The sequence below is a fragment of the Sinocyclocheilus rhinocerous genome, unplaced genomic scaffold (assembly GCF_001515625.1).
Source record: "Sinocyclocheilus rhinocerous isolate Xijiao unplaced genomic scaffold, SAMN03320098_v1.1 scaffold584, whole genome shotgun sequence".
NCBI classification, from domain to species: domain Eukaryota; kingdom Metazoa; phylum Chordata; class Actinopteri; order Cypriniformes; family Cyprinidae; genus Sinocyclocheilus; species Sinocyclocheilus rhinocerous.
In genome coordinates, this window is record NW_015630348.1 from 695,263 (window position 1) to 721,414 (window position 26,152).

A 26,152-nucleotide genomic window follows, 5' to 3' on the forward strand; every position below is an offset into this window, starting at 1 on the left:
AAAGTCTATCAGAAAGACCGACCGACCGACCGACTGGGTTGCTGTCTATGCAGGGTCAGACAGCTCTCAGATTCCATCAAAAATACCTTAATTTGTGTTCCTTAGATGAACGAAGGTCTTATGGGTTTGAAACGACATGAGGGTGAGTAATTAATGACAGAATTTTCATTTCTGGGTGAACTAACCCTTTAAATGGCACGGCTAGCTGTACATTAGAAGATTTTAATGCATGACGTGGAAGCCAAGTACATTAAAAGATTTTAATGCATGACGTGGAAGCCAAGTACCACCCAACGCGAAGCCGATTAATATACAATGGTGATTAAACTGACTTGGAACTACCTGTGCATTAAACAGTTTTAATGCATTCCTGCATCTGCCAGCCAATCAGAATCGAGTGTTCAGACAGACCATGGTATAAAGTACTTTTCAAACCATTTCAAAGATTATAAGATTTTTTCAAAATTGACAAACAGTGGTGCTAAAAATTCATGTAATATTGAAATGATTTTGCGATGAACTGATATGTAACACTTTTATTCTATATATGTATATTTTTTTACAAGCGCAAACAACAGTACAAAAATAAACACTTCAGAGAGCACAATGAATACAGCCATTCGTATGAAAGAAGATTCATATCATCTTCACAGTGATCAATACAAGTGCAACATTAATAGATTTAACAATTATGCTGGAACATTCATCATGAACACCATCATCACAGCAGAAAAAACGTGCAGATTATAGCAGAAATGTTCTTATAAAGCTGAATTGCAGATTGAAATTAATAACTGACTGAAACTACATATTGAGCGAAGCATGCATTGATTATAACATTGGAATTAAAAGTGCTTTGGTATTGTTTATGGAATAGCACTCACTCTTTGACATAACTAAAACAGGTGTCCTGAGAAATTGCACTGCTCTCTGTGACAACATTACAGCTCTGTAAACACCAAAACAGACTAGCTGTGGGACATCGATGTGCAGCTAAACAAAACACTCAGTTTGAGCATTCAGATTGCTTACATCAAGTTTGCTGACATGTCATTAGTGGGCGGGATTTTGGACAGAAGAGGCAGAGGCAGTTGAATTCAGAAGCTAAGGCTAGTAGAAGTTAACGAAACATCATATCACTTACAGTGCCTTTAACTTGTGGAATGTCAGTGGTGCCAACAATTAGCCCAGTAACTATAATTTATTCTCCTCTTAAATGGGAGCAGCACTTACAACACCACAAAGTGCTCTTAATTTCTGTAGTGCATAGAATTTGGACTGAAAGAGCTTTAATTCAGCAGGTCTTCATTGGCATATACTAATCTGTCGAAAACATCAACGATCATTGGAAACCAAAAGGTTGGTGGTTTGTCTTACACATTGAAAGCTGAAGCTCCCCTCTGTCAAGAGTTCATAGGTACTACTTTAATCCCATGAGCATTAATGTACGTGAGCAAGACTTTGGCTCTTCTCTCAATTACGTCAATGAGTTTTTCAATGCCTTGACGGCCACCCTGACTGTCCCAGTACTGCTGGTCGAGAAACAGCGATTGCAGGAGCTTTTCCCTGAGACGCTGAGACCTCAACACTGACACAGACTGATCTGGTAGTCTGAAAGGGGAAAAAAATATTAAAGGAATATGGTAATGCACTCCAAAATTATTAAAACAAACTAAGTTATCTACATTAAAAAAAAAAAAAAAATCATTATACCATTTTCACAATCCCCTCAAACTAAACTGTACTGCTAACTAGCCTATTATGTAATACCCAGCTGTAATGCAGATAACGTGCAAGCAGTGATACTCAAACACAGCAATGGCCCATCATTTCTTTTGATTTATGTTATTGCACAAGTGAGCTTGCGTTCCCAGAGATATCACATTAGCAGCATTGCCAGCAGAATCCCTTAGCTCAGACAGCACGTGTCAGATTGTTGGCATATGTATTTGCTTACGTATTCAGTGCTGTTGTGGAGGTGTTGGCTTACTGAAAGCCCAAACTTGTGGCCTCACCGAAATGAATTCAGTTGCAGTCTTAGTTACAGCAATTACAAACCACCTCAGATTGTCCGGTAAGGATGAGAACAGAAGACGCCCAAAATATATTTGATTTAAAACCGTAATAATGTCTATGTAAACCTGATAACCTGTGGTGACTTGTAATTTAATCAAATAAACTGTAAGGATTCATTTATTTGAGGAAATAAGTTTGAAATTTCAATGAATTAAATCTTTGGCAAGGCATTTTAATTGAAATTGAATACAGGTATGTGTGAATGATATGTTTTTAAAAAGAACATTTGCGCAGTATCTCTGCAAAATCTCTGTGATTTTTGACAATGTTATTATGAGATACAAATGAAAAATCTAGTGGTCATATTTGATCTGTAACTCTTACTCACTCTTTGATTCCCTCTAGTAGCCTGAAGTTCAGATTCCCCTCGTCTCGGTCAAAGTAGCCCTTGTTGTTGAAGAAAACCAGGTGGTGTGGGTCATGTTTACGGTGGACTATGTGTCTCAGCTCTATGCTGTCCTTGTCTCTACATTCTTCATGGTGACCAAGCTCAACACAGGTGTCCTCTGGGCGAGGCTTGAATCCACAGCAGTTTTTATCTAGGCGTTCATAAATCTGAGAAGAAACAGTCTTTTTGCTTTAAGGATTTAAGGTAAAATAAAATGTTTCAGTTGTTTTTCTGAACAAATGTTGCGTATCAACAAAGTTGCAACGCAGAAAGACACTGATAAAAGTGGAGTACCTGCAGGAGGAAATCAAAGACTACCATCTTGCTCCATTCGTGGTGGTGGATGCTGGTGCAGCTCCACTCTGGTTTAGGTATGACGCCCCGATGCCAGCACCTGTGTTTGAGAGAGGTTTGATATGAGCCCCAGTTCAACTTTTCAGAAGGTTGATCTACTTCTGGGCTTAAAGAGGGGTCCCACAAAACCACTGGACAAGGCTGACCATCTGAAACAAGATTAATAAGTCAGCATCAGTCATACTTGCTTTGTCAATAGATCATGACAGCTTTTGGTTACACTGAAAAGGCTCCCAATTACAAAAACCCCAGTCTGTAAAATCCACACAAATTTCATTGCAGTTCATTATATGACAAATTAATAAAGCTTTCCTCAGACTTTTCTCAGAGGTAACTACACTTTTTTTTAGCTATTTTACAATGACTTTAAATCAAAATATGCTAAAAAAAATTTTTGTATGTATTTTTAATCTAATGTTATTATACATTTTCCCTCCGTTTTACAGACAATACTAAAATGTAATTCTGAGCCGTTTCAACTGAAAGATAATTGCATTGACTGATCTTATAATATATCAATGCCTTTGTTTTGTCTTAAGATGCACACCAGTAATGTTTTTTCTAAGGCATGTTAATAAAAATTACTCAAATGTCCTAATTGAACTATGGCCTAATCCTTGCTTAGTTTAAGCCCTGTCTGTGAAACCTTTAATGTAGGCTAAGTTTCCAAATACTTTTTTGGTACACATTCCCCCGGTTTCACAGACAAGGCTTAAACTTAGTCCCCAACTAAAATGTAAATCTGAGCTGTTTCAACTGAAAGAAACTTGCACTGATTGATCTTGAAATATGTCAGTGCCCTTGTTTTGTCTCAAGATGCACACCAGTAATGTTTTTTCTAAAGCATGTTTATAAAAATTTATTTAAAATCCTAATTGAACTATGGCCTAGTCCTGGCTTAAACTAAGCCCCATCTGTGAAACCGGGCCTATATTATTTACTAACTTAATCCAAAATGAAATAAAATGCAGTGTCTGCTACTAAAATTATTAAATAAATACAATAAAACATCAAATAAATATAAATAAAATACAATATAAAATATATAAACAGTGACAAAAATAAATTTAAAAAAGTTTTAGGTTTATTTAAATACAAAGGGGAAAAAGACTAAAATGGGGAAAAAACAATTTTCACTCAAAATTTGCTAGTAAATTGCAAAGAACTGGGAAGTAACATTTAATTAAACGTGCAATTTTTGAAGTAGAAAGGCTAAAATAGTATTTTCTTGTAATACGCACACTAGTAATCGTTGTTTTATTTACAACTTCGGAAAAACAGGTTTTACAGTGAACACTACCTCCAAGAGAGTGGAATCGTCTGCTGACAGCTGGCAAAGTTCTGTTCAGTCCCAAGATCCTGTCCAGGTGAAAGGCGAACACCTCACTCATGTCCAAGGGTCGCTTGACAATACCGCAACATTTACGACACTCATCAACATCGTCCGTGCCATTTGTCGCACTTTTAAATAAAATTAAAGAAGAGAAGCCCCGAGGTGCCACTTCATCAATTTGCGTAATTTTACAATCGGCTAGAAAGCGCATGGCAGTAATGTCATCGTTGCTGAACCATGGAGGAGCTCTTTCACTGTATATCCTTATAGTTGAATAACCAGTGTCACTGCCATCAAGCTCAGAATATCCCAGTCGTTTGTTAACGGTGTTTGTATTGTGCCCCGCATCCTTCGCCTTGCCCTGTGTGCCACCCTGCTGCCTCACTTTAACTTTCTTTCTCCGGAGTTTGGGTCGCACTGTGCCCCTGATGATAGCCGGTTTGTGCCGCTTAGATTTGAGTGTTATATACACCACATTAGACCTGGTCGGGCTCACAGACTCATTCACCTCCCCATCAGCGGGGTCCTGGACATTTTTACTCTGAGAATAAACGCTATTTCCAGTCCACAGATCAGGACGTTTGTCCTGGCGAGTAGTCGTGCGACTAACACGAACGGTGAAAAACAAATAAACAAAACACACTACTGCTATAATCAAATACTTCCGAACGGCAGAATATTTCCAACAGTTGCAGACTTTCAAAAACGAAACTGACAAATAAATCAAAGAGTCCCAGACATTTCCAGGACGAGTCGAATACGTATCCATTGGTACGAGTGTCTGCGCATGATTAAGTCGATTTTCTTTTATCCACGTTGGAATAGCGTTCGTTTCGTTTCGTTTACATATTGATGGTAGACAGGAGCTCCAGATGGTCCGCTCAGCGCAACCGCTCCAGCATGAATGAGACAACTGTCCCGATGCCGGATCAGCTGAGATAACAGTCCCAAACTAACAAGAATGTCGCTTGTCCTTACGCCCCATCTGCAAGCGCAAGAGACTAGAACGCTGTCATTACAAACTACACTAGTCACATTTTCCATATAATGTATATATTTCTGTGTACATTTCTTTGCTGACCCTGCTGAGAAATATCCATCTAAAACAGTACAAGCTGGTGTGTTTGCTGGTTTTAGTGTGGTTTGGGGGACCAGCAAACCAAATAAGGCTGGTTTATGTTATGTATTTTTATTTTCTTAGTGAGGGAGCGCTTATCCACTCTTGCTGGAAAACACAAGTTTCAGAAGGGTTTAAGGCACTTCTGACCAACAAAACCTTCTGACCACTAGCTTGGTCCAGCTGGGAGACCCTCTTAATTCAGCAAACCATCTTGGGCTGATTTATTTTATTCTCTATTTTTACAACAACAATACTAAAATACAAAACAGGAAAGCTCATTAACCAGGTCTGTCAGGAAGACCTTAAAAATGAATTACAATAGCATATTCCGCCAGGAAGAAGTTGCTTGTGCACACCTGCTTGTAAACAATGTTGTTTTGACATGTTCTGTACTTGAATTTACTGGTGTCAATCAGTGAAGCAATAACATGTAATAATGATGGGCTCCAGTAAAGAGAACAGGATACAGGAACAACAGTGCAGACTATGTAATTTATGTACATCAGGAATGCATTGTTTTAAACTGTAGCACTTTAGACTGTACTCTAGATTATATACACATATCTTCATAAGCGCTTGTCCAACCTTTGTCAGTCTGTCTTCAGAGAGTCTTATTGGAGAGATAAAATGTCATGAAAATTAAGTGGTCAAAAAAAAAATTCTTGGACCCTGATGAAAAGCTTCAGACTCAGTTGAGAAAATACAACAAATATAAACACAAAGCTATATACATAGCCTATAGCCAGAAAGGGGAAACCGTTTAATTCAAATATGTGCGAACTTACACAAAACCTTGAATTAATTTTGATAGCAATTAAAATGCTAGAGCAAGAAAGTGCAAATCACATCAAGGGCTACTAAGCAACTGCAGAGGCCTTATGCAAGTTTGGCTTAAAACTTGATCCACCGTTGCCACCTTGTGGTAACATAACGTACAGACTCAAATCTTTGAATAGGCAGTTAACAGGGAGCCAGCCAGAACAACACAAGAAGCCAAAGCAAACAGCAGCAAGTTCCCAAGTCCCTGAGGAAATAAAATCAGTTTGTTAGGAAAGCCTAAACAGAAGTTGACTCCACTTAATTCCTTTATTATTACGAGTAATTAATCAATATTAAAAAAAATAAAAAAATCGCTTTATTGTGCCATCCCAAAGAGGCACAAAATCACTTTCACAGACTTTTAAATTAAATGTTCCCTCCTGGTGGAATGACCTGCCCAACTCAATTCAAGCAGCTGAGTCCTTAGCCATCTTCAAAAATCAGCTAAAAACACATATCTTCCATTTTTATTTGACCCTCTAACTCTAGCACTCTCTATTCTAATTCTATTCTTTTATTTTTTTGTCCCTTTTAGACTTGCACTCTATTAATTTACTAACTGCTTATTTTCTTTAAAAAAAAAAAAACTAACTAGATTTTCTAATCTTTTTGTATTCTATTTGTTTTCTTTTTATTTATTATACAATTAAAAGCAAACAAGGCCTCTAACACTAGCTTGCTCTATTCTTTTTCTATTCTATCGGTTTTCTTTTTATTATATAATTAAAAAAAAAACTTGCTACGTGTACTGCCTTAAGCTAACTGAGATTTCTAGCACTTGCATATCATTGCGGTTTTATTTATTTTGATTGCTTCCATTGTCCTGATTTGTAAGTCACTTTGGATAAAAGCATCTGCTAAATGACTAAATGTAAATGTAAAAACAATAGCCATTTCAATAATTGTGTTCTCTGAAGTTAAATCAACACATAAATACTCAAGTTCATTTGAAAAAGTGTCAAGCTAGATCATATCAAAATGCCATCCAAAACACTGAATTAATACAAATAGCTTTATGTTACCTACTTTGACCTCTTTAAATACCACACTTCCCCACAGAGCAGCTACTAAGCCATAACCCTGAAAGCAAAGTAGAACACACTATCATTACATACAATTTGCAATGCAAGGTGAATGAGGACATGAAAGATTTTTTTCATGATACTTACTGCATTAATTATAGGGAATGTGATCACTGCACTAAGGTAGTAATTTGCCATAAGCCAGGCATATGTGGCTAATCCCCACATCAGGCCACTCAAAAAACCTGCACGGAAGAGCTTACTTGAACACAGGAACTCAATATTCAGCAGAAAGGTGATAGAATCTCTGGAGGAATATTTTGTATCACAAATGTATTGTGTTCAGAGCCTGAATGTACACTGTACATGTAAAAATATATATATAGTCACAACTGTGATGATGTTACAAGGCAACATGGTCCTTTCATCTAAGTTTAAATAAAGACGATGCAATAGAAAGCACATTAATTACCAGGTAAGATGGCTCTGGGATAAATCCGAGGCCTGTTCTTCATGACTGCACAATAAGCAAGAAAATACACTGTGCTCGTGAGGAAAATTCCACTGTAATGGGCAAAGCAGTAGTCAATTTCTGTAATGGACAGCAAAAAAAATAGCCCATTAACTGTTTTTTTAACACATCCCATTAAGCTGTAGTACAACTGCATGTCACTTTTAATTTAACTAATACACATACCATTCTGACTGGATCCAGTGAACATACTTGAATTGGTTGTGGCATGGACTTTAATATAGAAAACAGGCACAAAAGAAGAACCATAAAGGACACCTGAAAATACGGCCAAGATGCAGCCACTGTAACAAGAGGATATCATGAAAATCCATAGATTTGATCTTTATCATCCAGATATATTACAATACTAGAATCTAAAGCTGAAAATACCATAGATGTAAATTCAAAACTGTAATATAAAAAATGCATTGATTAAACAAAAAAAAAGTGCAAGAATATTTTAGCACAGAAGCCATCAAACTCAGACTTTCCAGTACAGTGTTGATGGACTGGAAATATGAGGAAAACTGCAAGCAAAGAAAAAAAAAAAAGGAACTTGGAGGGCCTACAAATACTTACAACACTCTCTTGCTCTTTGGTGAAATTGTGTCCACCCATGAATCACTGGGGCTTGTGCTGTCTGGATTCAACCTCTGAAGACGATGTGTGAATGCACGTACGCACAAAATCTCAGCAAAGATTTGTGTATCGAAGACATAATACACAAAACAATATTCTGCGTAAACAATCATAATAGCTCTTTATGAGGAAAAGCCTTAACAAACCTACCCTATCATCAATCAACAAAGGCATGGATTCGGCAGATGTGCGTTTCTGAACATCACTTTTCACAAAAAAGAATATGATGGCACTGAAACAAAGACATGATTGTGTTACATAAAAACTGTACCACAGGGTTCTCTCTCACAATAAATAAAAGGTAAGGATGTTTTTATTCCATATCCCATAAAATCAGATGGAACTGTGGATCCAATGCAAAGTGACTTCAGGTCTTAGGAGGAGATTTATCCTGCCTTACATAGTATATTACATTTTCAATTTCAGAGAAACTTTTAGGCGAGTAAAGACAGCAGCTCTTTGATCTCAAAAGGATCTTTGTGAGGTGTAACTCCTAAGTGAACTAGAAAAATTTTCGGGATGGAAATATTGTCTAACCATATTAAATCAGTGTGCCTGCAGCATTTCCTTTCCATGGCCGTGGGTTTTGGCCATCCTTTTGAGAACACGCAATTACTTTGTAAAATTTCAGCCATCATTAACCAAAGAAATATCCTCTTAATGGTCTGCCTTCAAATACTATGCACACAACTAATGCTTAAGGATATCACATTGCCTGCTCTCTCATTACCTTAGCAGACAAAGGCCAGCTCCACAATAATTGTGTATTGGTTTGGATACTTCCTCTGGATTCAGACCAAACCAGCCAAACCTTGAAAGGAATGAATTAAGAGGTAAATTCACCTCTGCCTTTAATTAAAACTATGGATAACACTTTACAATAAGGTCCCATGATATTAACCAACAATGAGCAGTTACATTATTAATCTTTGTTAAAGTTAATAACAATACAACTGTTTATTGCTAGTTTATGTTAGCTCAGGTCCAATAATAACAAATATTAACATTTATAACTTTTGATTTTTAATCATGCATTAGTAAATGTTGGAATTTGCATTAAGATTAATAAATACTTTAGAAGCACTTTTTTTTTGTTAGTCCGTGTTAACAAAAGTAGTTAACTAGCGTTAACAAATGGAACCTCAATCTAAAGTGTTACAGCTTAAAATAATATTTTTAAAACGTGCACTAAACCAGTGCAACATCATACTACTGAGAAAAAGTAAGACTCTAAATTTCAAAAAGGCATGCAAATAAACATTCAGATCACAGAACCGGTTACTTGATTACAGATGAGCTAAAGTTAAAAAGAAGCACAAATAATATATATATATATATATATATATAAAAAAATCACAATGATCTGTCATCTTACATAAATTGCTTAACATTGCATATTTTGCAATGATTTAAGCTGCATCAAGAAATTGTTCTCAGTATTTTCTCAGCAAATGTTCTCAGTATTTGCTTATGTCACCAATGGACTGCTTAACCAACTCAAATGGCATAAACTAGCCTGGGCCAGCATGGAAATCCATGATCCAAAGTTTTACATCAGGAAATTCAATTAATCCCTAGTTTAAGCCCCTTCTGTCAAACATCAGTCCGGCTTACCTTGAGCTTGCCCATCCAATTAGCAATCCACTGGATCCCCAAAGCAAAATTCCAAGTCCAAGGCCAATAAACTTCACAACTGGGACTGCTGTTATATTTCCTGAGAGGTAAATCGGTTACAAATAACATCGGTATATATTAAACACAGGTTTATTCACTCACACATATGATTTACCAGTGGCCCAAAGTGCTCCTCCAAGCATAGCAGCAGGATGGGCTCTGGAGGGGCGAAACAATGTGTCCGTAACCAGTCCAACAAACCATATAGCTGAACAGCAAATCCACTGAAAAAACATTCCTGTAGAGACAACAGATTTTAGCACAAGGTCATTCAAATGTTGGCTTGAAGCATAAAAGTTAAACTCACCATCACCGGTATCAACTGTTTTAACAGGAACGAAATAACTTCCATAAAACAGCACTGCAATCACACAGGCCACAAAGCCATAAGTGGTGTCTGTACTACTGGCTTCATTAGAGGACAAAGGCTCTAGGTATAAAACAAAACTGAAGGTTGACCACCCACTTGTTGCATGTATGTTTCAAAAAAGCATAATAACTGTCTGCAATAGAGCGACTGATTATTTTCTAAGCACAGCAATTGCCAAGCCCACACACCCAGAGGTGACACAGCAGCATAATGTCAGTCAACAATAGATCAATCAAAATATTTTACTTTGTTTTTAATATTTAACATTTAATATACCTTCAGCTGACAATGTGCTACAGCATCTTACAACAAAAAGCACAATTACAGCTAGTAAAGCCATCGGTGTCCTATTTTGCCCTTTACTCAGGGGATAAGCACTACATTTGTCATTGTGGCAATGCATGAATGCAGTGAAGTGGTTTGTTGTAAACCAGGTGTCATTAATTGGCCCCACTATCCTGCCCGACTAACCAATCAGGGTGTTGTGAGGAGGTACTTATTTTTCTTTAAAGGAGCCTCAGTCACCATTTACTGTCATTAGAGTTCATACAAAAAAAAAAGGGAATGGTGACTTAACTCTCCTTTTGTGTCTAGAGAAGAAAGTCATACGGGTTTGTAACTGAGGGTATAAAAAGCATAAATACAATTTTGGGGTGAGTTTTTGCTTGAAATTGAACGCAGTTTCCAAACAGCTCCACTAGATGGAGATTGCATTCCAGCTTGTTTTGATTCCGCCAGCCTTGCGCAGAAGGAGGCCGGTTAGCCAATCACATGCAATGCAGAAAAGAGGTACCAACAACACTGCTCTTTAGCCTAACCCCAACCAACATTAATCACTGAGTGAGTTAAGAGTAATAATACTATGTATTTCCTGTATTTAACGTCCTTTTGAATGGTAAAATGTTGAAATGTGAAGTAAGAGATTAATAGCACAGTAGACTGACAAGAGTAGCTACTGGAATTAGTAGGCAGTGAAAAATTCTTGACATGAATAACCTTTTTTGTATAATCATCAGACTATTTCTGCTTTTGTTTCAGCATTTTAACTGGCATAAATGTTCTATCTCTGCAACGTTGTCTATAGCAGACGAAAGACCACAGTCACTGTATCAAAAGTGTGTCGTTGCCATGGAAACTGAGGGTAAGGTAAGGACATAACAGGGAATTAATGTATTGTTGTAGCAAATTAAAACAGTCCCTAAAGCTCACCAACGCTGCATTTATTAGATTTATTTGACAAAAACACAGTAAAAAAAAAAATAATAATACAAAATAATAATATTACAATTTAAAACAACAGCATGATCCTTAAGAAATCCTTCTAATGTGTTGATTTGGTGCTTAATAAATATTTCTTATTATTTTAAATGTTCAAAACGGAACTGTTGTGCTGCATAATATAGATTGAGGAAACCGTGATGCATTTCAGGATTATTTGATAAATAGAAATAACAGCATTAAATAGAAATCTTTCGTAACATTATAAAAGTCTTATCTGTCATTTAAAAAAAAGGCTTGAATGGTAGTGCATAATAATTTTATTCCTAAGGTGATCGAGTGCAAGGCAGCAGTGGCCTGGGAACCAGGAAAAGCACTCTCCATTGAGGAGGTGGAGGTTGCCCCTCCCAAAGCACATGAAGTACGAATTAAGGTAGATCCATAACACTACATTTATCGTGTTAGGCTAGATGTAGTATAAATGTAAACCTAAACTTAAAACACAACTTAAAAATAGGCCCGAGAATAACCATATTTCTTGCTATGAACTGTATGCTTTTAAATTGACCATTATTTTAAAAATTATATTTAAATATTTGTATTTAAATGTTTCTTTTTTATTGTGCTTTCAAAGAACCACGTATTATTTTATTTCACTAAGAAGTGTCTTTTCATCAACTCTTTTTAGATAGTAGCATCTGGAGTATGCCACTCAGATTGGGCTTACCTGTATGATGTTGCTAAAATGAAGCCACGGCCTTTTCCTTTGATCCTGGGACATGAAGGGGCTGGGATTGTGGAGAGTGTTGGTCCAGGTGTCACAAAGGTATCTAAAGGTAAACCAAAAATCCATCATAAACACTTTTAATATTCTTACTTCTAACTAGATATGAAATGTTTCTAAATGTAAGTTCTGGGGCCGTATGTATAAAGCCACTCAGAGTAAAATTTTAGTCCTAAGTGTGTCAAAATTCTAAGAATGACGTAATTTTACTCTTATTCCTAGACTTAAGAATAAGAGTGATTCATAAAGGTTCCTAAAACCATATTGCAAAAACAAGCCACTTTTATGAGGATTGTGGGCTTTCATGGAGTTGTTGGAGCCACTGATTGAACTCATGTTCACATCATTGCTCCAACTGTAAACGAGGAGACATACCAATAGAAAACCAATAGAAAATGCACAATGCAAAGCATTAAAAAAAAAAAAAACATTTAGATATTAAAATATTTCAGTGTCTTAATTAAATGATTTTATTGTAGTTACATTAAATGATTGGTGTTGTGCTGCTGTGACTTTACATGAGCAGGCTCACTATTGGCTGATTCAGGGGTTGAGGTAGGTCATTTTGTGTTGACATCATTGTAGTCCTTAGTTCACAACACTTAAGTGTCACCTCAGTCAACACTTAAGAATCAGTCTTAGACTTAGACTACTGAAAGTTGCTTTTAGCTTGATAAAAGTCTCCTACTCTTAGAAAAGTCCTACTTTTTACTAAGAATTTTTTGACACTTAAGTCAAAGCTTAAGACTATTCTTAAGAGCATTTCTGAGAAGTTTTATACATACGGGCCCTGATTTCTCAATTGCTTCATCTTAATCACTTTGCCCTAGATACATGAATGTAGAAGTGTGTAGGCATGTGACATGCATTATTTCAGAGCACGTAATTTTTATATATCTGCAGGAGATAAAGTCATTCCTCTGTTCCTGCCACAGTGTGGACAGTGTGAACGCTGCCTGAGTCCAAAGACAAACCTCTGCACCAAAGACTGGTTATAATAATAATTATAATACACTGTTTATTTATAGTAAATACTATGTATTTTTTTCATCTGCTTTTGAATAGATGTTAACTGTATTTTTCTCTTCCTCCCAGGGACAAAACTCAACAGGGTGTTCTTGCAGATGGCACCAGCAGGATCACCTGCAAGAATCAGCAGATTTACCAGTTTATTGGTGTCAGCACATTCTCTGAATACACTGTTGTGCCAGAGGACAATGTCACCAAGATTCACCCAGATGCTCCACTGGACAAAGTCTGTCTGCTGGGCTGTGGAGTGTCTACAGGATATGGAGCAGCAGTGAACACAGGCAAAGTGTGTGTGATTTCCACTTCCATAAGATAAAAATAACATCCCACCAGCTTGTAGCACGTGTTATATTTTTTTGTCATTGTCTTCCCCAGGTAGAATCTGGCTCTACATGTGCGGTGTTTGGTTTGGGAGCTGTTGGACTGGCAGCTGTCATGGGATGCAAGGCTGCTGGTGCTTCCAGGATCATCGCTGTTGACATCAATCCAGACAAGTCTGAGATCGCCAAGACTTTTGGAGCAACTGAGTTTGTGAACCCTAAAGACCACAGTAAACCCATTCAGGAGGTGCTGAGGGAGCAGAGTAATGGTGGCGTTGACTTCTGTCTTGAGTGTGTGGGGAATGTGGGAGTAATGGTAAGTTCCTATAACCAGTGTGTATTATTGTTTAATTAACTGTAAGTTTATTAGTAGAGCTGTAATTTTCAAAGATGTTCTTCAGTGTCGTTTATATAAGCAAGTCAAGTTGCCATGTAGAAGAAAGTCATTTACTGTATGTGCCCTGAGGTTAATTGAACTAATACAATTTCCTCTGACCAGAGGGCTGCTGTGGAAGCGTGCAGTCCTGCAGGGGGAATCTGTGTGATTGTGGGTTGGATTGAGGTGGAGGAACTTTCTCTGGCCCCCCTGGATATCCTACTAGGAAGAACTCTGAAAGGCACTTATTTTGGAGGTAAATGCTTTCCATGTATTTAGTGTAGTGTGAGCTGTTTGGATGGTAAATGCGCAAAATTAATAATTTTTCAGTAATTAACCTGTTGTTTTTCTGATTGACAGGTTGGAAGAGTGTTGAGGCGGTGCCCAAACTTGTTCAAGACTATATGAGCGGGAAGCTTCTGCTGGATGAATTTGTGACACACAGACTGACTCTAGATCAGGTTAACCAGGCCTTTAATCACATGATCACTGGGAAAAGGTCAGTTTTTTGCATCTATTAATGAACACAATTATTGATTTGTTTTATGATGAAAAACACAAGAAAATGTTGCCTATCTTATATGCTAAATAATCTTGTCATATTCTGTAATGTTCAGCATAATCAAATGTTAATATATTATATAAAAATTCATTCATCTTTAGAATAGCTCTCACAGTTCATATGCATGGCCGTAGCCAGGGTTTGAAAATTGGGTCTTGGGTGGGGTTAAGAATTGTGCTATAGGCTAATTACCTCTACAAACACAACTTTATATACACTTAACACTTTAAAAGAGACAGGTATGTGAAAAATGTTTTCTCTGTTTTGGAGGGATGAACATTGTTAAATTATACCATATTTATTGCATCAAAATTGATTAATACTTTACTATAGGGTGGATAATTTTATCAGTTGTTTATTAGTCATGCAACAATAGCTACATATTACTATTATAGTTTGCCATTGCTATATAGATGATAACTTTGTATATGATAACTGTTTTTGATAACGTTGATAACGTTTGGTAACGTTTCTGACAGATAGTATCATGATATTTTTTGCATTTGCCTTACCGAATGTGAATCCTGTCAACAATAACCTATCCGTGGGCTTTTTTGATTACTGTCAGTTTAAGTGCCAACGATGCAGTGTTGCCAGATATTGTTATTAAAACAAATAAAAAGCGAGAAATAAATAAAAAATAAACTGAAATTATACATGCAGACACTCATATGTGGAGTGTTAAACAGAAAATTAGTCATTCAGAGAACAAATTTAATTTTTGAACATGAAAAATGTACAGAGGTCTGGACCTCGGTGACCTCATAGCCGGCTACGGGCATGTTCATATGGTATTGCAATATTATATTAAATTATGATGAAACTGAAGTAGTGACAGATCTTTTCTTCTGTATTGTGTGTAACAGATTATTGAAAAAAAATTTATTGTGGAGGGGCGGGGTTTAAGAGAACTAAATGATCATGCATGAATGAATGCATGAATGAATACATTTATAAAATACATAGGGCAAACTCTCTCTCTCTGTTTATAGTTTCAAATCCCACAATAAAAAGTCTAGGCATGAACAATTTGCAAAAAACGTATGTAATTTGTTCATTTGTTTCTCTCTTTCTTAGTATCCGGTCAGTGATTGAGATGTGAAATGGAGATGATGCTCAATATCCTTCAAACAACTCAAGTATTTTGATGGGTTCCTCTAACTCTAAAGCCTCACAATGTCATTATGTACTTTGCAGACTAGTATAAAAGACTGTTTTGCAAGATTTACAAAGAAAAAGACAATGATTATCTGTCTACTAATCCAAAGGTCCCTTTTCACTGCCTGTATGTATTGGCTAAAGTACACAGGCACAGCGAATTAAAGGTGCCGAAGGAAAGGAGAAGTCACATTCACTGTGTCTCAAGGAGAATACAAAGACCATGTCTGTTATGATCAGAAACTGTTCCACACAATAAAGCCAAGTTTGTTGAATTTGATTTGGTTGTATCTCTTCTCTATTAGCAGCAGATGGCAAGCTTGCACTGCAGGACATCCTTATTTACTCAATTTCTTTTCTCTCAATGTACACTGTACAGCAAGTGTATCTCTCCCTTCTGTGTGCCTTGAGACCAACAGTGTAAAATTTCGCCGGTCTAACTTTTATTATTTCTTTTAGGCTTACAGTCATTGAATTACCTTCAGTTAAGTGTTGCAAATTTCCATGGGTCTTCAATATATGCTGATCATGACCAAACTTGTTTTGCTTTTGCCGCCATTGGGAAGAGGAAGGTTGACCCATACTGTAGTTATCTGCGGGTCACCCAATCACATGCAAGCAGGACTTTGTTCAGCTGCTGTATTGGTCAATCAGCCAGTAACACGTTTTGAATTATCATATAGCAGCTGTGAACTAGTACAAAGTGCACTAGTACCAGCAGGTCCTCTCCTGAGCCCTGACAAAACCAGCTCTGCGTGTAAGTTATTAATAGCATACAAACATTTGCAAACTGTAAATCTGTGCATGAAGTCATCTGTTTTACTGAATGCATTCTAAATACTGTGAACTAGTCAAAACTACATTTTAGCTTTGAGGGACGTCACAATCCCCTAAATGTAAATTAATTTGAAAATTCATTAGTATAGTGTTAGCATGAATATTACGCAATGATTTGTACCTGTAGATTTAATGTTTAAGAAATGTGTACCGTTTACAAAAAATTGCATTTGAAACATTAGCATTCTACTATGAAAAGTGTTGCATGCTTCGTAATGTAAACTTGAATGAATGTAACATGATATAGTGCACTTGCATACTTCCTTATTGCTACACCACTCAGGGGTGAGTAACACATATGATACCATATATGCAATGTCATGCCTATGTGCACAGATACAAATATTAGTGGAATCAAGGCTTTAACTAATGTCTGATATGTTTCATAACAGTTTATTAATGATGATAATCCATCAGAATAGCTTTAAAGTGACCCACTTTACATGAAAGCTACTGTCCCCTTTCATTTAACATGTTAAGCTAAAGTGGGATGGTACTAACAGTAAATTATGCCCTCACAAATATTTAAAATATTGCAAGAATGCATGTATATTTATAATTAGCCATGAAATTATCATATTTAAAAACCACAATATGTTATTTGTATGTGACAATAAAAAAACAGCGTTACATACATCATGTGTTAATGCAATGCCAGAAGAACTATCATATATTTTGGAAACATTTTGAAACAAACCATTTTCCAACCTGTTCAATTTATGGAGGAAAAAAAAACTTTAACAAGTTTCAGCATTTTCTTTTTTTTTTTTAATTGTTGTTCATGTCCTTTTAGGAGGCAGTTTATAGACAACATTGGAAACGATTCATTGTATTAAAAGTGTGTGGTTAGCATGGAAACTGAGGGTAAGGTAAGGACATAAATAGGTAAGGTTTCATAGTCTTTTTTAAAAGACTGAAACAAATAACATTAAGATCTTGCTTTTCTTTCTCTAAGGTGATCAAGTGCAAGGCAGCAGTGACCTGGGAACCAGGAAAACCGTTCTCCATTGAGGAGGTGGAAGTTGCCCCTCCCAAAGCACATGAAGTACGAATTAAGGTACAGTAGGTCCATTACACTTCACTGGCCATGTCTGCATATAATCTGTTTACATATAACACTTATATGTAGACTTGCAATGTGATGTTGCTTGAATGACTAAGCAGTATTTATATATCAGACTAATGACTATCAGTTGACCAATGTCAGATAATAGCATCTGGAGTATGCCACACAGACTGGACTTTCCTCCATGAGGTTGGTAAAACAATGAATCCCCAGCCCTTTCCTGTGATCTTGGGACATGAGGGGGCAGGAGTGGTGGAAAGTGTTGGTCCAGGTGTCACAAAGATGTCCAAAGGTACCTCATTTTGTACCTCAATTTACCTTTGCATAAGTACAAAAATGTAATAAAAACATGTACAGTATGACAAGCAAATGCAAATGCAAAAAAAAATAAAAAATCTGTGGTAATTAATTAAATAAATAATACATAAAGCATTTAGTGTAAATATTTTTTTCCTTTAAATTTTGCTCTAACTCAAAACACTTCACTACCATTCAACCATTTATCTACAGGAGATAAAGTTATTCCTCTAATCGTGCCACAGTGTGGACAATGCGAACGCTGTCTGAGTCCAAAGACAAACCTCTGTACAAAAAACTGGTGAGTTAATGTTACTGAGCGATGTTTGTGTGATGTTTTTTGTTCTTCTGAACTCATAGATTATATTCATGAGGTAGGTGATAATGTAATTCCATTTAGACCAGTGTTTCTCAACCCTGGTCCTGAGCGCCCCCCAACACATTTTGTATGTCTCCCTTATCTGACACCCATTTCAGGTCCTGGAGTTTCTTTTAATGAGCTAATGAGTTGAATCAGGTGTGTTTGATTAGGGAGACACGCAAAATGTGCAGTGCTGGGGGGCGCCCAGGACCAGGGTTGAGAAACACTGATTTAGACCCTCTTTATTTCCTAGGGAGACAAATCAGCAATGTCTTCTTGCAGATGGCACCAGCAGGATCACCTGCAAGAATCAGCAGATTTACCAGTTTATTGGTGTCAGCACATTCTCTGAATACACTGTTGTGCCAGAGGACAATGTCACCAAGATTCACCCAGATGCTCCACTGGACAAAGTCTGTCTGCTGGGCTGTGGAGTGTCTACAGGATATGGAGCAGCAGTGAACACAGGCAAAGTGTGTGTGATTTCCACTTCCATAAGATAAAAATAACATCCCACCAGCTTGTAGCACGTGTTATATTTTTTTGTCATTGTCTTCCCCAGGTAGAATCTGGCTCTACTCTAAAAAAAAAAAAACTCTAAAAGGCTCCTATTTTGGCGGTAAAGCATGCCTGGTAAATTAAAATATATCTTATGATGATCTATTGTAGCCTATATGTTGCAGCACCAGGTTGATGTGATATGGAGAATTAGGTCTAATCATTTTACAGTCCTCTCTAATTTCACTGTGTATTAGTGGAAAACACCTGCAATTTAAAGTAACTACTCAGTTCTTCCTGTCTGATTGACAGGTTGGAAGAGTGCTGAGGCAGTGCCCAAGTTGGTACAGGATTATATGAGTGGGAAGCTTCTGCTGGATGAATTTGTGACACACAGACTGACTCTAGATCAGGTTAACCAGGCCTTCGATCTTATGATCACTGGGAAGAGGTAAGTTCTGTGAATCTACTAATGATCTTGTATTGTGCTAAGCATTGCTACAACTGTATGCCTGACATATTTCAGTATTCTGGAATGGTCATATACCACACACATTAGTCAAGAGAAGAAATTCTTTGTTATGGTGTCTAATTATTTCTATATCTATACATACACTTATACATATACATACATACATGCACTTAACCTCTTTCTTTCTTTCTCTTTTTCAGTATTCGTACCGTGATCGAGATGTGAGATGAAGTAACTGTCTTTAAACAGAAGTGTTTATATTCTGTTCTGACATTACATCAATCAGAGAAGAATCGGTGTTGTCATAATGCAACGCTATAATGCAATAAAGCTGCATAGGTCTCAGTTCAGATCTCATTGGTCCCAAATCCTATTCAACATAATTGTACAGTAAACATTAATAAACTTGTCACGTCACACAGCTATTTCATATTCAGTATAGTTTAATATGTACTGTACAGAGTTGTATTTCTGATATGCTTCTTTAAAATGCTCCCAAGGAATATGTATTGAGGCACAATATACCTGTTTCATACAATAAAGCTTATTCTGATGCATTTGATTTGGTTGTATCTTTTCTTTTTTACCAGTAGATGGCAAGCTTGTACTACAAACATCCTTATTCACTTCCTTTGTCTTCTGTATGCTGTCTGCATTGAGACTCGTGAGTTACTTCACTCTAACCTTTATTATTTCATATCACCAAGGCTTGGCTCAATATCCGCTAAGTGTTCATGTGTTTATGTTCTACATCGTTGCAGAGAAAACCATGAGCACTCCTGTCTCTTAACTACATATACTATTATTGCCCTTTGAAACCATATCCACCAGTTTCCATCTACAATAATATTATCATCTCAGCCTTCATTGTCTTCTAGTGGGACATGAGAAGTCTCTAGAAAAATAGAAAGAATTTTGTCATAGGGAGATGGATGGGTTCGTGTCACTAAGGGTTACATGTTGACCTTGGTAATATTATATATTGATTTAATATAACATGCTCTTGAGGGTTAGAATAGCAGTTGTGGCCTGTCAGAGCCAAAGACAAAAGGCTGGCTAGGGAATGCCTCTCCATGATGAACTGGGATGGCTGTCCAGGAATTTGGTTTATTGTAGTTCCATTCAGATCAAATGAATACTCTTGGCAGATCCCCCTCCCCCTTTTCCATCTTTACGTAAAATGGAAAATGAAGCAAAGTCTCCCTCACATTTACCCTACCCCTACCATTTCGTGCAATCAATCAGAGATTCAAAGTTTTTCTTGCTCTTCAGAAATATTGCTGAAAAATGGAGACATCAAAAGATAAAAGACAAGTAGCAACAGGTGCCTGCTCACTGAGCTCATTTGTGGATGCAGGACAAATTTACAAAGGCCCACTATAGATAATATGCATTTAGAGAGATCCTGCATTTTTTCTCATTCATTCAAGCTTTTCTCAAAATAAAATAAATACACAAAGATTTATAATTAGTTAATTGGGCCATTCAGGCTGTTTATTTTCAGTTAGTTGGCAGATGTGGAGATTAAAAAAAAACTACACTTTTATGTTACTAGTAGAGGGTATAGCGTTGTGAAATTTTAAAACCTTACATTTATTGTGATCATTATTTTAGCAGTAAAGACGTTGGTTGATTGGTTGGTTGGAATTAGAACGAATGATGTCTAATTCTTCAATGAATGGGCCTTTTGAATCAGTTTGTTCAAATGAATCGTCAAAATTAAGTATATTTTCAAAGCCTTGAATCAGTTGAACCCATTGCTTTCCAAAATGACTCGTTTTTACAAACACCCCGCATGCCGAGGACATCTGCTGGTTAATGCAAAAGTATGTTCAATGAAATGTTCAACAAAACATTGGAGGTCTTGTCATACTGTAGACAAAAACTCAATAAAACAGTTTTTAAAGTTATGAGTTTTTAAAATTACATGATTTAGAACCTTTATACATTGCACGCCATTATAAAGACTGTACGTTTATCCCTCACATCCTTTCATCTGCGTTAAGAACACAGAACTTCACAGGAAAATCTATTTAGGCTAACCTAAATCAGTTTTGTCAAGGAGTGTTTCGAATGCTCACTTAATTGTCTGAAGCGATGATATGTTTTATCAAAGCAAATAAATGTATTTTGTTTGTATTTTATGTGAAGTAAACTTTTCTATTTTAAATGTTCAAAAATGATTCCATGCCAATTTAAATAAGTCACATGTCTATGGTAATGGTGTGACCTTTGATTAGGCTGCCTTGTGTGTTTTTCATCAACGTGATTGACGTACAAATAGAAGGTAGATTCAACTAAAGCAATGGAGTATCAGATTCTAATGAAGAATAACGATTTGTCCTGTGTGCTTACCATGACGGATATGAGACATATTCCTCTCACATGAGCTTGGTCCAGGCAAATATCAGGCATTTACCCTGCCAAATGTGTAGTCAGCGCCGTGCATCATTCCGACTGACATGACAGCCTCATAAGGAAAATTGACAAACAACGGAAATGCCAGCATAGGTAAATATTGCTGAGCAAATATAGCCTGGAAGAGAAAAAATGTCAAAGGGGCTGAGTTGCCTTCCTCAATATTTAGATGGGGATCAAAAGATTTCTCCCTTAATTATTATATTTAATGTGTGTGAGGGTGTTCAAATGTGTGTGGGGGTGCACCTGTGTGTTTGAATGTGTGACACTGCTAGGTGGTGGTGCAGTAAATCCTAGAGCCATATAACTCTGGCCACAATGCAGGTCTTCCAGTGATCATAAGAACCAATTTTTAAATTCTTGTGCATGCTTTAACCAATATATTATCTCTATAATTTCAACTGGTAGCCTCAAGGATAAAGAACATTTCTGTACAATAAATTCTGTACAAGATATTCTACGAAATTGTGTCAGAAATACAGCAGACTCTTTTATTTTAACCAAACTGTCATGGGTAGTTAGACACATTTCTACCCAGGTGGCCTAGGTGCTGAAAAATATAAGACAAACTGATCAGACCATGTAGGATCTGGACCATAATCTATAGAGCGTCACTGTGAATGACATTACGCAAACTGAGAGACAAATCCCATGATTCATTTGATCTGAATGTAGAAAAACGCATTTGTAATGCCTTTGAAATGTAAATGTATTTATGTCAGTTTACTTAGTAATCGCAGTGATTTATGTGCACAGGTAAATCAAGATGTGTCAAGATGAAGACTTTGCCAGTTGGTATTTCTCTCATGTGGAAATTGAGCAAATAAAACGCCATTGTGTCCTGTGCATGAGTCAAGATTCATTATATATATGACTGTCTATTTGAATGTTCATTTGAAGTTGTTTCTGTGGTGCTGAGGCATAAATTTCAGCTTTGGTTGTTTGTATTCTTTGGCATTTCTTTGCTTTGAGAGATGTCTCCTTTCGTGTGCTACTCAGAGCTCAAAGGGTTTGGCGGAGAACATGAACAAACACAACCTCTGGATTGTCTTAATTGATGGTACACTCAAGCTTCAGTGGCAATGATAACGTTAAAACAAGTACCTGAGACAGAGAGACAGACAGCACACACACACACACACAGAGAGAGAGAGAGAGTTCAGAGAAAAAGACAGTGGCCTAGTTCAGATGAACACAAAGCCCAAACTGCCATGGAAGAATGCGTCCCTAAGTCGGGGAAAGACCACCCTGGTAGAGGCCCTGTTTTAGCAGTAAATCGGGCCATTAGTGTTAATGCCAGCCAATGCCTCAGACATCCCCAGCCTAAAGCTCAACACAGCAAACCCGGATCCAGTGACACAGTCCTGGCTGCTCTAGCAAGGGAAACCCCTTAAACGTGCCTGGAAGGGTTAGGAGAGGTCAGCAATACTGAAGTTGCACACCTGCACTGCAGCGGATCTCCTCGTCTGAAGTTGGTTGACATTGGATTAGCATAGCCTGTTGGGAATTTTAAAGGAAGTAAATTATAATTATTTGACTGGTGAAATGACTGTGTACATATCTACTTTATTAAGTACAACGATCCTTTTATCCTTTCAGGATTGTATATGACAAAAGCAGTGCGGAGGAATCTATTTAGACACTATAATGGTAACACTTTACAATAAGCTTAAATTTGTTAAAAATTATTAATGCATTAGGTGCTGTATCATGCACTACAATGAACATTAATGCTATTTATACATACCCTACCGTTCAAAAGGAGTCAATATGATTTTGTAAAGAAATAATACTTTTATTCAACAAGGATGCATTAAGTTAAAAATGTATCACTATTTCCACCAAAAAATAAAAAATAAAAATAAGTAGCACAACTGTTGATACTAATAAGATTGATAGCATTGATAATAATAAATGTGGAATGATTTCTGAAGGATCATGTGACACTGAAGACTGCAGTAATAGCTGCTGAAAATTCAACATTTTATTTTATTTAATTTTTATTTTATAGCCTTAAAAACATTTTACATAAACATTACCAAACATTTGAAAAGTAGGCCTTAGTGTAAATAAATTTATACATTTCAAGTTGTATAAATTAACATTTAATATATCATGAACAAACACTATTTTACTATTCAGAAACATAGTAATGAACTAATAGCTATAAATACTAATATACTTCAAATGCAGCACAAAGACTCAAATAAATAAATTAACCACCTTATATACATAAATTGCCTGAACAACCAATCAGAAATTAGCTTGAAAAGTGAACCTAGTGTGAAAACAGCTGTCAGCCTTCTAAAAAACTGTAATGAAACTCTCTGATCTTAAGCTAGTCCCCAACATTGGTGAAAAAAAAGGTTTGAGACAATGCTAAGGTTTGTTTGTTATGACGGTTTGCTAATACTCACGTACAAGATTTGAGGTCATGTTGTGTAATAGCTGTGAAGGGACACAAAAAACACCCACATACACCACCAAAATGGATGGTTAGCATGTGTGTCTGAGGAGCAGTTACACAATTGCAGTGTTAAGAAACACAGTCAGCCTTGTAAATGGGAGGAAGGGCCTCAGCACCCTTCATTCTCTACATGACACATAGTCTTGCCTAACAAAATTTACATACTCAGATAAATATGTTTGTTGCATCGTACCCAGACATGTTGCACAAAAAATTATGGGTGTGGAGAGATAAATAAAACAGAAATTAGCAACACCACTCTCTGTCTGCCTCCCACACAGCAGAGATACAGACGGCACAAGAGACATTTAGAATATCTGCTGTCTGTTACCTTCAGCTAAGCCTGGCCTTAGGTTCAGTCTCACTGGCTTAAATCTTACACCATATGCAGCTTGGAGATTTCCAATGGATTTGTCATTTTATCTGATGATCTACACATCCACGGCATGAAGATCTACCCTGTTTTATTGTAGTGTAGAGCAGCAGAGGTGACATAAGATAATGGTTTTTAATGGAAGGTCAACTCATGTTTGAATGAAGGTGCACAGTGTTACTTTGGCTAAACCTGAAGAAGAGCATTTATTGAATATGAACGTTTGCATATGGGGGAGGAATGTGTGTGTTTAAACCTCAAACTGGAAGTGCCTTCGGAGGCTCTATCTATTTAGCAAATATCGAACGTTTCCCCCCTCAGGTGGTCGGAAACCTTTCCCGCTTGTGCTTGCTTACACTTTAAAATCCCTAAGAGCAAATATAAGCAGCAGCAGATTTGCTTAATATCAACTCTGCCACAAAACACACACCCGTGAAATGTCACCAAGGTCCCCAGGTACAAAGTCAAAATCTAAAAACGTCAAACAAGCAGCATGTTTAAGTTGGGAAAGTGGGCCTACACGTCCCCCTAGGCGCGCACGGAGCTTATCTCACGAGGGGACTAATAACTACGAAAGGACGACATAAAAGAAGAAACAAACAACCTCCTGTTTTAATTGACAATATTTGAGGTTAAGGTAATTGAGGTGGCCCTAGTGTGCACAGCATCAGTAATGAGACACTAAAGGGAGACCTCCTGGGATGGCTGCTAATAAAGAAGCCATAGCTAATCTTTTAAACAAACATTCATATTCAACTAACAAGGCTACTTGCTGTCACATCATACATTATGTATATTTTTCCACCTCACTTTTGACTTTTGGTGCGCTCTCGCTCTGAGTTCATATCCAAACACATCTCTTTCTCTTCCCTTCTTGGGTAACTTTAATTAGCAGGGGTCTCAGATAGCGCCTCTCACGAGGGGAGATGGGCTAAATTCTCAAAACAAACAGAGCCACACTGGCTTCCCGTTCTGTGTCTTTTCATCTCCTCCTGGCTGGCCTGGGCAGCCAGTGGCACAGAGCAGCAGAAGGGGGCCACACATGGTGTAAGTAAACACTCATAATTGCATTAGATCCCCCCCTGTGAATATGTAATGCCTTCTCAATACCAGAGTGCTAGGGGACAGATCCTTCACTTTTTTCTCAGTACAAAGACCTTCTCCTCGCATGAGAACTTTGCCACGCAAATTTGCAAAGAAAATCAGAGATTTAAATGGTCAATTCAGATGGGGTGTGGATTATTTCAGCTTTTTAAAAGAGTGCTGAAAGGGATAGTTCACCTGGGGGTCATTTTAGTAGATGCTAATTTTGAAGATAAGCTAAGATTTTGAAAATGTTTTAGAAAGAAGACACTTATGCCCAACAAAGCTGCATTTATCTGATCAAAAATACTGTAATATGGTGAAATTTCATTACAATTTAAAAATAACTGTTTTCTATTTTAATATATTTTAAAATGCCATTTATTCCTGTGATGTAAAGCTGAATTTTCAGCTGCCATTACTCCAACCTTCAGTGTCACATGCTCCTTCAGAAATCATACTAATATGCCGATTTGCTGATCAAGTCTTATTTTCAAACTTTTTTTGCTGCTTTATATTTTTGT

The 26,152-nt window shown here is 37.0% G+C and overlaps 3 protein-coding genes and 1 pseudogene across 7 annotated transcripts; 2 read left to right on the plus strand and 2 right to left on the minus strand.

Annotated features, from left to right (window-relative positions):
* Positions 1-549: 549 nt before the first annotated feature.
* On the minus strand, positions 550-5,201 carry gask1b (golgi associated kinase 1B). Its single transcript, XM_016552415.1, has 4 exons — positions 4,119-5,201; positions 2,759-2,967; positions 2,405-2,631; positions 550-1,611 (listed from the first exon to the last, which is right to left on the minus strand). The coding sequence occupies exons 1-4, from the start codon at positions 4,918-4,920 to the stop codon at positions 1,404-1,406; spliced, it is 1,446 nt and encodes a 481-aa protein (XP_016407901.1). The 5' UTR covers positions 4,921-5,201; the 3' UTR covers positions 550-1,403.
* Positions 5,202-5,246: 45 nt separating this feature from the next.
* tmem144b (transmembrane protein 144b) lies at positions 5,247-10,762 on the minus strand. 3 transcript variants are annotated; one of them, XM_016552417.1, is made up of 12 exons: positions 10,586-10,762; positions 10,247-10,369; positions 10,055-10,177; positions 9,880-9,979; positions 8,996-9,076; positions 8,416-8,497; positions 8,206-8,279; positions 7,810-7,928; positions 7,585-7,629; positions 7,260-7,357; positions 7,113-7,170; positions 5,247-6,295 (listed from the first exon to the last, which is right to left on the minus strand). In XM_016552417.1, the coding sequence occupies exons 1-12, from the start codon at positions 10,710-10,712 to the stop codon at positions 6,129-6,131; spliced, it is 1,197 nt and encodes a 398-aa protein (XP_016407903.1). In that variant the 5' UTR covers positions 10,713-10,762; the 3' UTR covers positions 5,247-6,128. The 3 variants fall into 3 exon arrangements, with proteins under 3 accessions (XP_016407903.1, XP_016407902.1, XP_016407904.1); XM_016552416.1 differs by having other exon boundaries at positions 5,248-6,295; positions 7,585-7,704; XM_016552418.1 differs by having other exon boundaries at positions 6,129-6,295; positions 7,117-7,170; positions 7,585-7,704.
* A 104-nt stretch (positions 10,763-10,866) lies between these two features.
* Positions 10,867-16,025, plus strand: adh5l (alcohol dehydrogenase 5-like). Of its 3 annotated transcripts, none has more exons than XM_016552420.1 (11): positions 10,867-11,149; positions 11,348-11,455; positions 11,859-11,960; positions 12,216-12,363; positions 13,215-13,302; positions 13,407-13,626; positions 13,716-13,976; positions 14,160-14,292; positions 14,397-14,535; positions 15,676-15,745; positions 15,867-16,025. In XM_016552420.1, exons 2-10 carry the CDS (start codon positions 11,438-11,440, stop codon positions 15,698-15,700), a joined length of 1,134 nt encoding a protein of 377 aa, XP_016407906.1. In that variant the 5' UTR covers positions 10,867-11,149; positions 11,348-11,437; the 3' UTR covers positions 15,701-15,745; positions 15,867-16,025. The 3 variants fall into 3 exon arrangements, with proteins under 3 accessions (XP_016407906.1, XP_016407907.1, XP_016407905.1); XM_016552421.1 differs by having other exon boundaries at positions 11,394-11,455; XM_016552419.1 differs by having other exon boundaries at positions 10,867-11,098.
* A 1,359-nt stretch (positions 16,026-17,384) lies between these two features.
* On the plus strand, positions 17,385-19,815 carry LOC107740112 (alcohol dehydrogenase class-3-like; annotated as a pseudogene).
* Positions 19,816-26,152: the final 6,337 nt, after the last annotated feature.

What these genes read in the sequence shown, in the direction of transcription:
- gask1b (XM_016552415.1), bottom strand. Translation starts at nt 4,920, where the DNA reads ATGGATACGTATTCGACTCGTCCTGGAAATGTCTGGGACTCTTTGATT. An exon ending in ACGATTCCACTCTCTTGGAG is followed by an intron (nt 2,968 to 4,118) that starts GTAGTGTTCACT and finishes ATCTTGTTTCAG; the next exon opens with ATGGTCAGCCTTGTCCAGTG. An exon ending in CTACTAGAGGGAATCAAAGA is followed by an intron (nt 1,612 to 2,404) that starts GTGAGTAAGAGT and finishes TTCCCCTTTCAG; the next exon opens with ACTACCAGATCAGTCTGTGT.
- tmem144b (XM_016552416.1), bottom strand. Translation starts at nt 10,712, where the DNA reads ATGCATTGCCACAATGACAAATGTAGTGCTTATCCCCTGAGTAAAGGG. An exon ending in CCAAAGAGCAAGAGAGTGTT is followed by an intron (nt 7,929 to 8,205) that starts GTAAGTATTTGT and finishes CTCTTGTTACAG; the next exon opens with TGGCTGCATCTTGGCCGTAT. An exon ending in CATTCCCTATAATTAATGCA is followed by an intron (nt 7,171 to 7,259) that starts GTAAGTATCATG and finishes CTTTGCTTTCAG; the next exon opens with GGTTATGGCTTAGTAGCTGC.
- adh5l (XM_016552419.1), top strand. An exon ending in AACCTCTGCACCAAAGACTG is followed by an intron (nt 13,303 to 13,406) that starts GTTATAATAATA and finishes TCTTCCTCCCAG; the next exon opens with GGACAAAACTCAACAGGGTG. An exon ending in CAGCAGTGAACACAGGCAAA is followed by an intron (nt 13,627 to 13,715) that starts GTGTGTGTGATT and finishes TGTCTTCCCCAG; the next exon opens with GTAGAATCTGGCTCTACATG.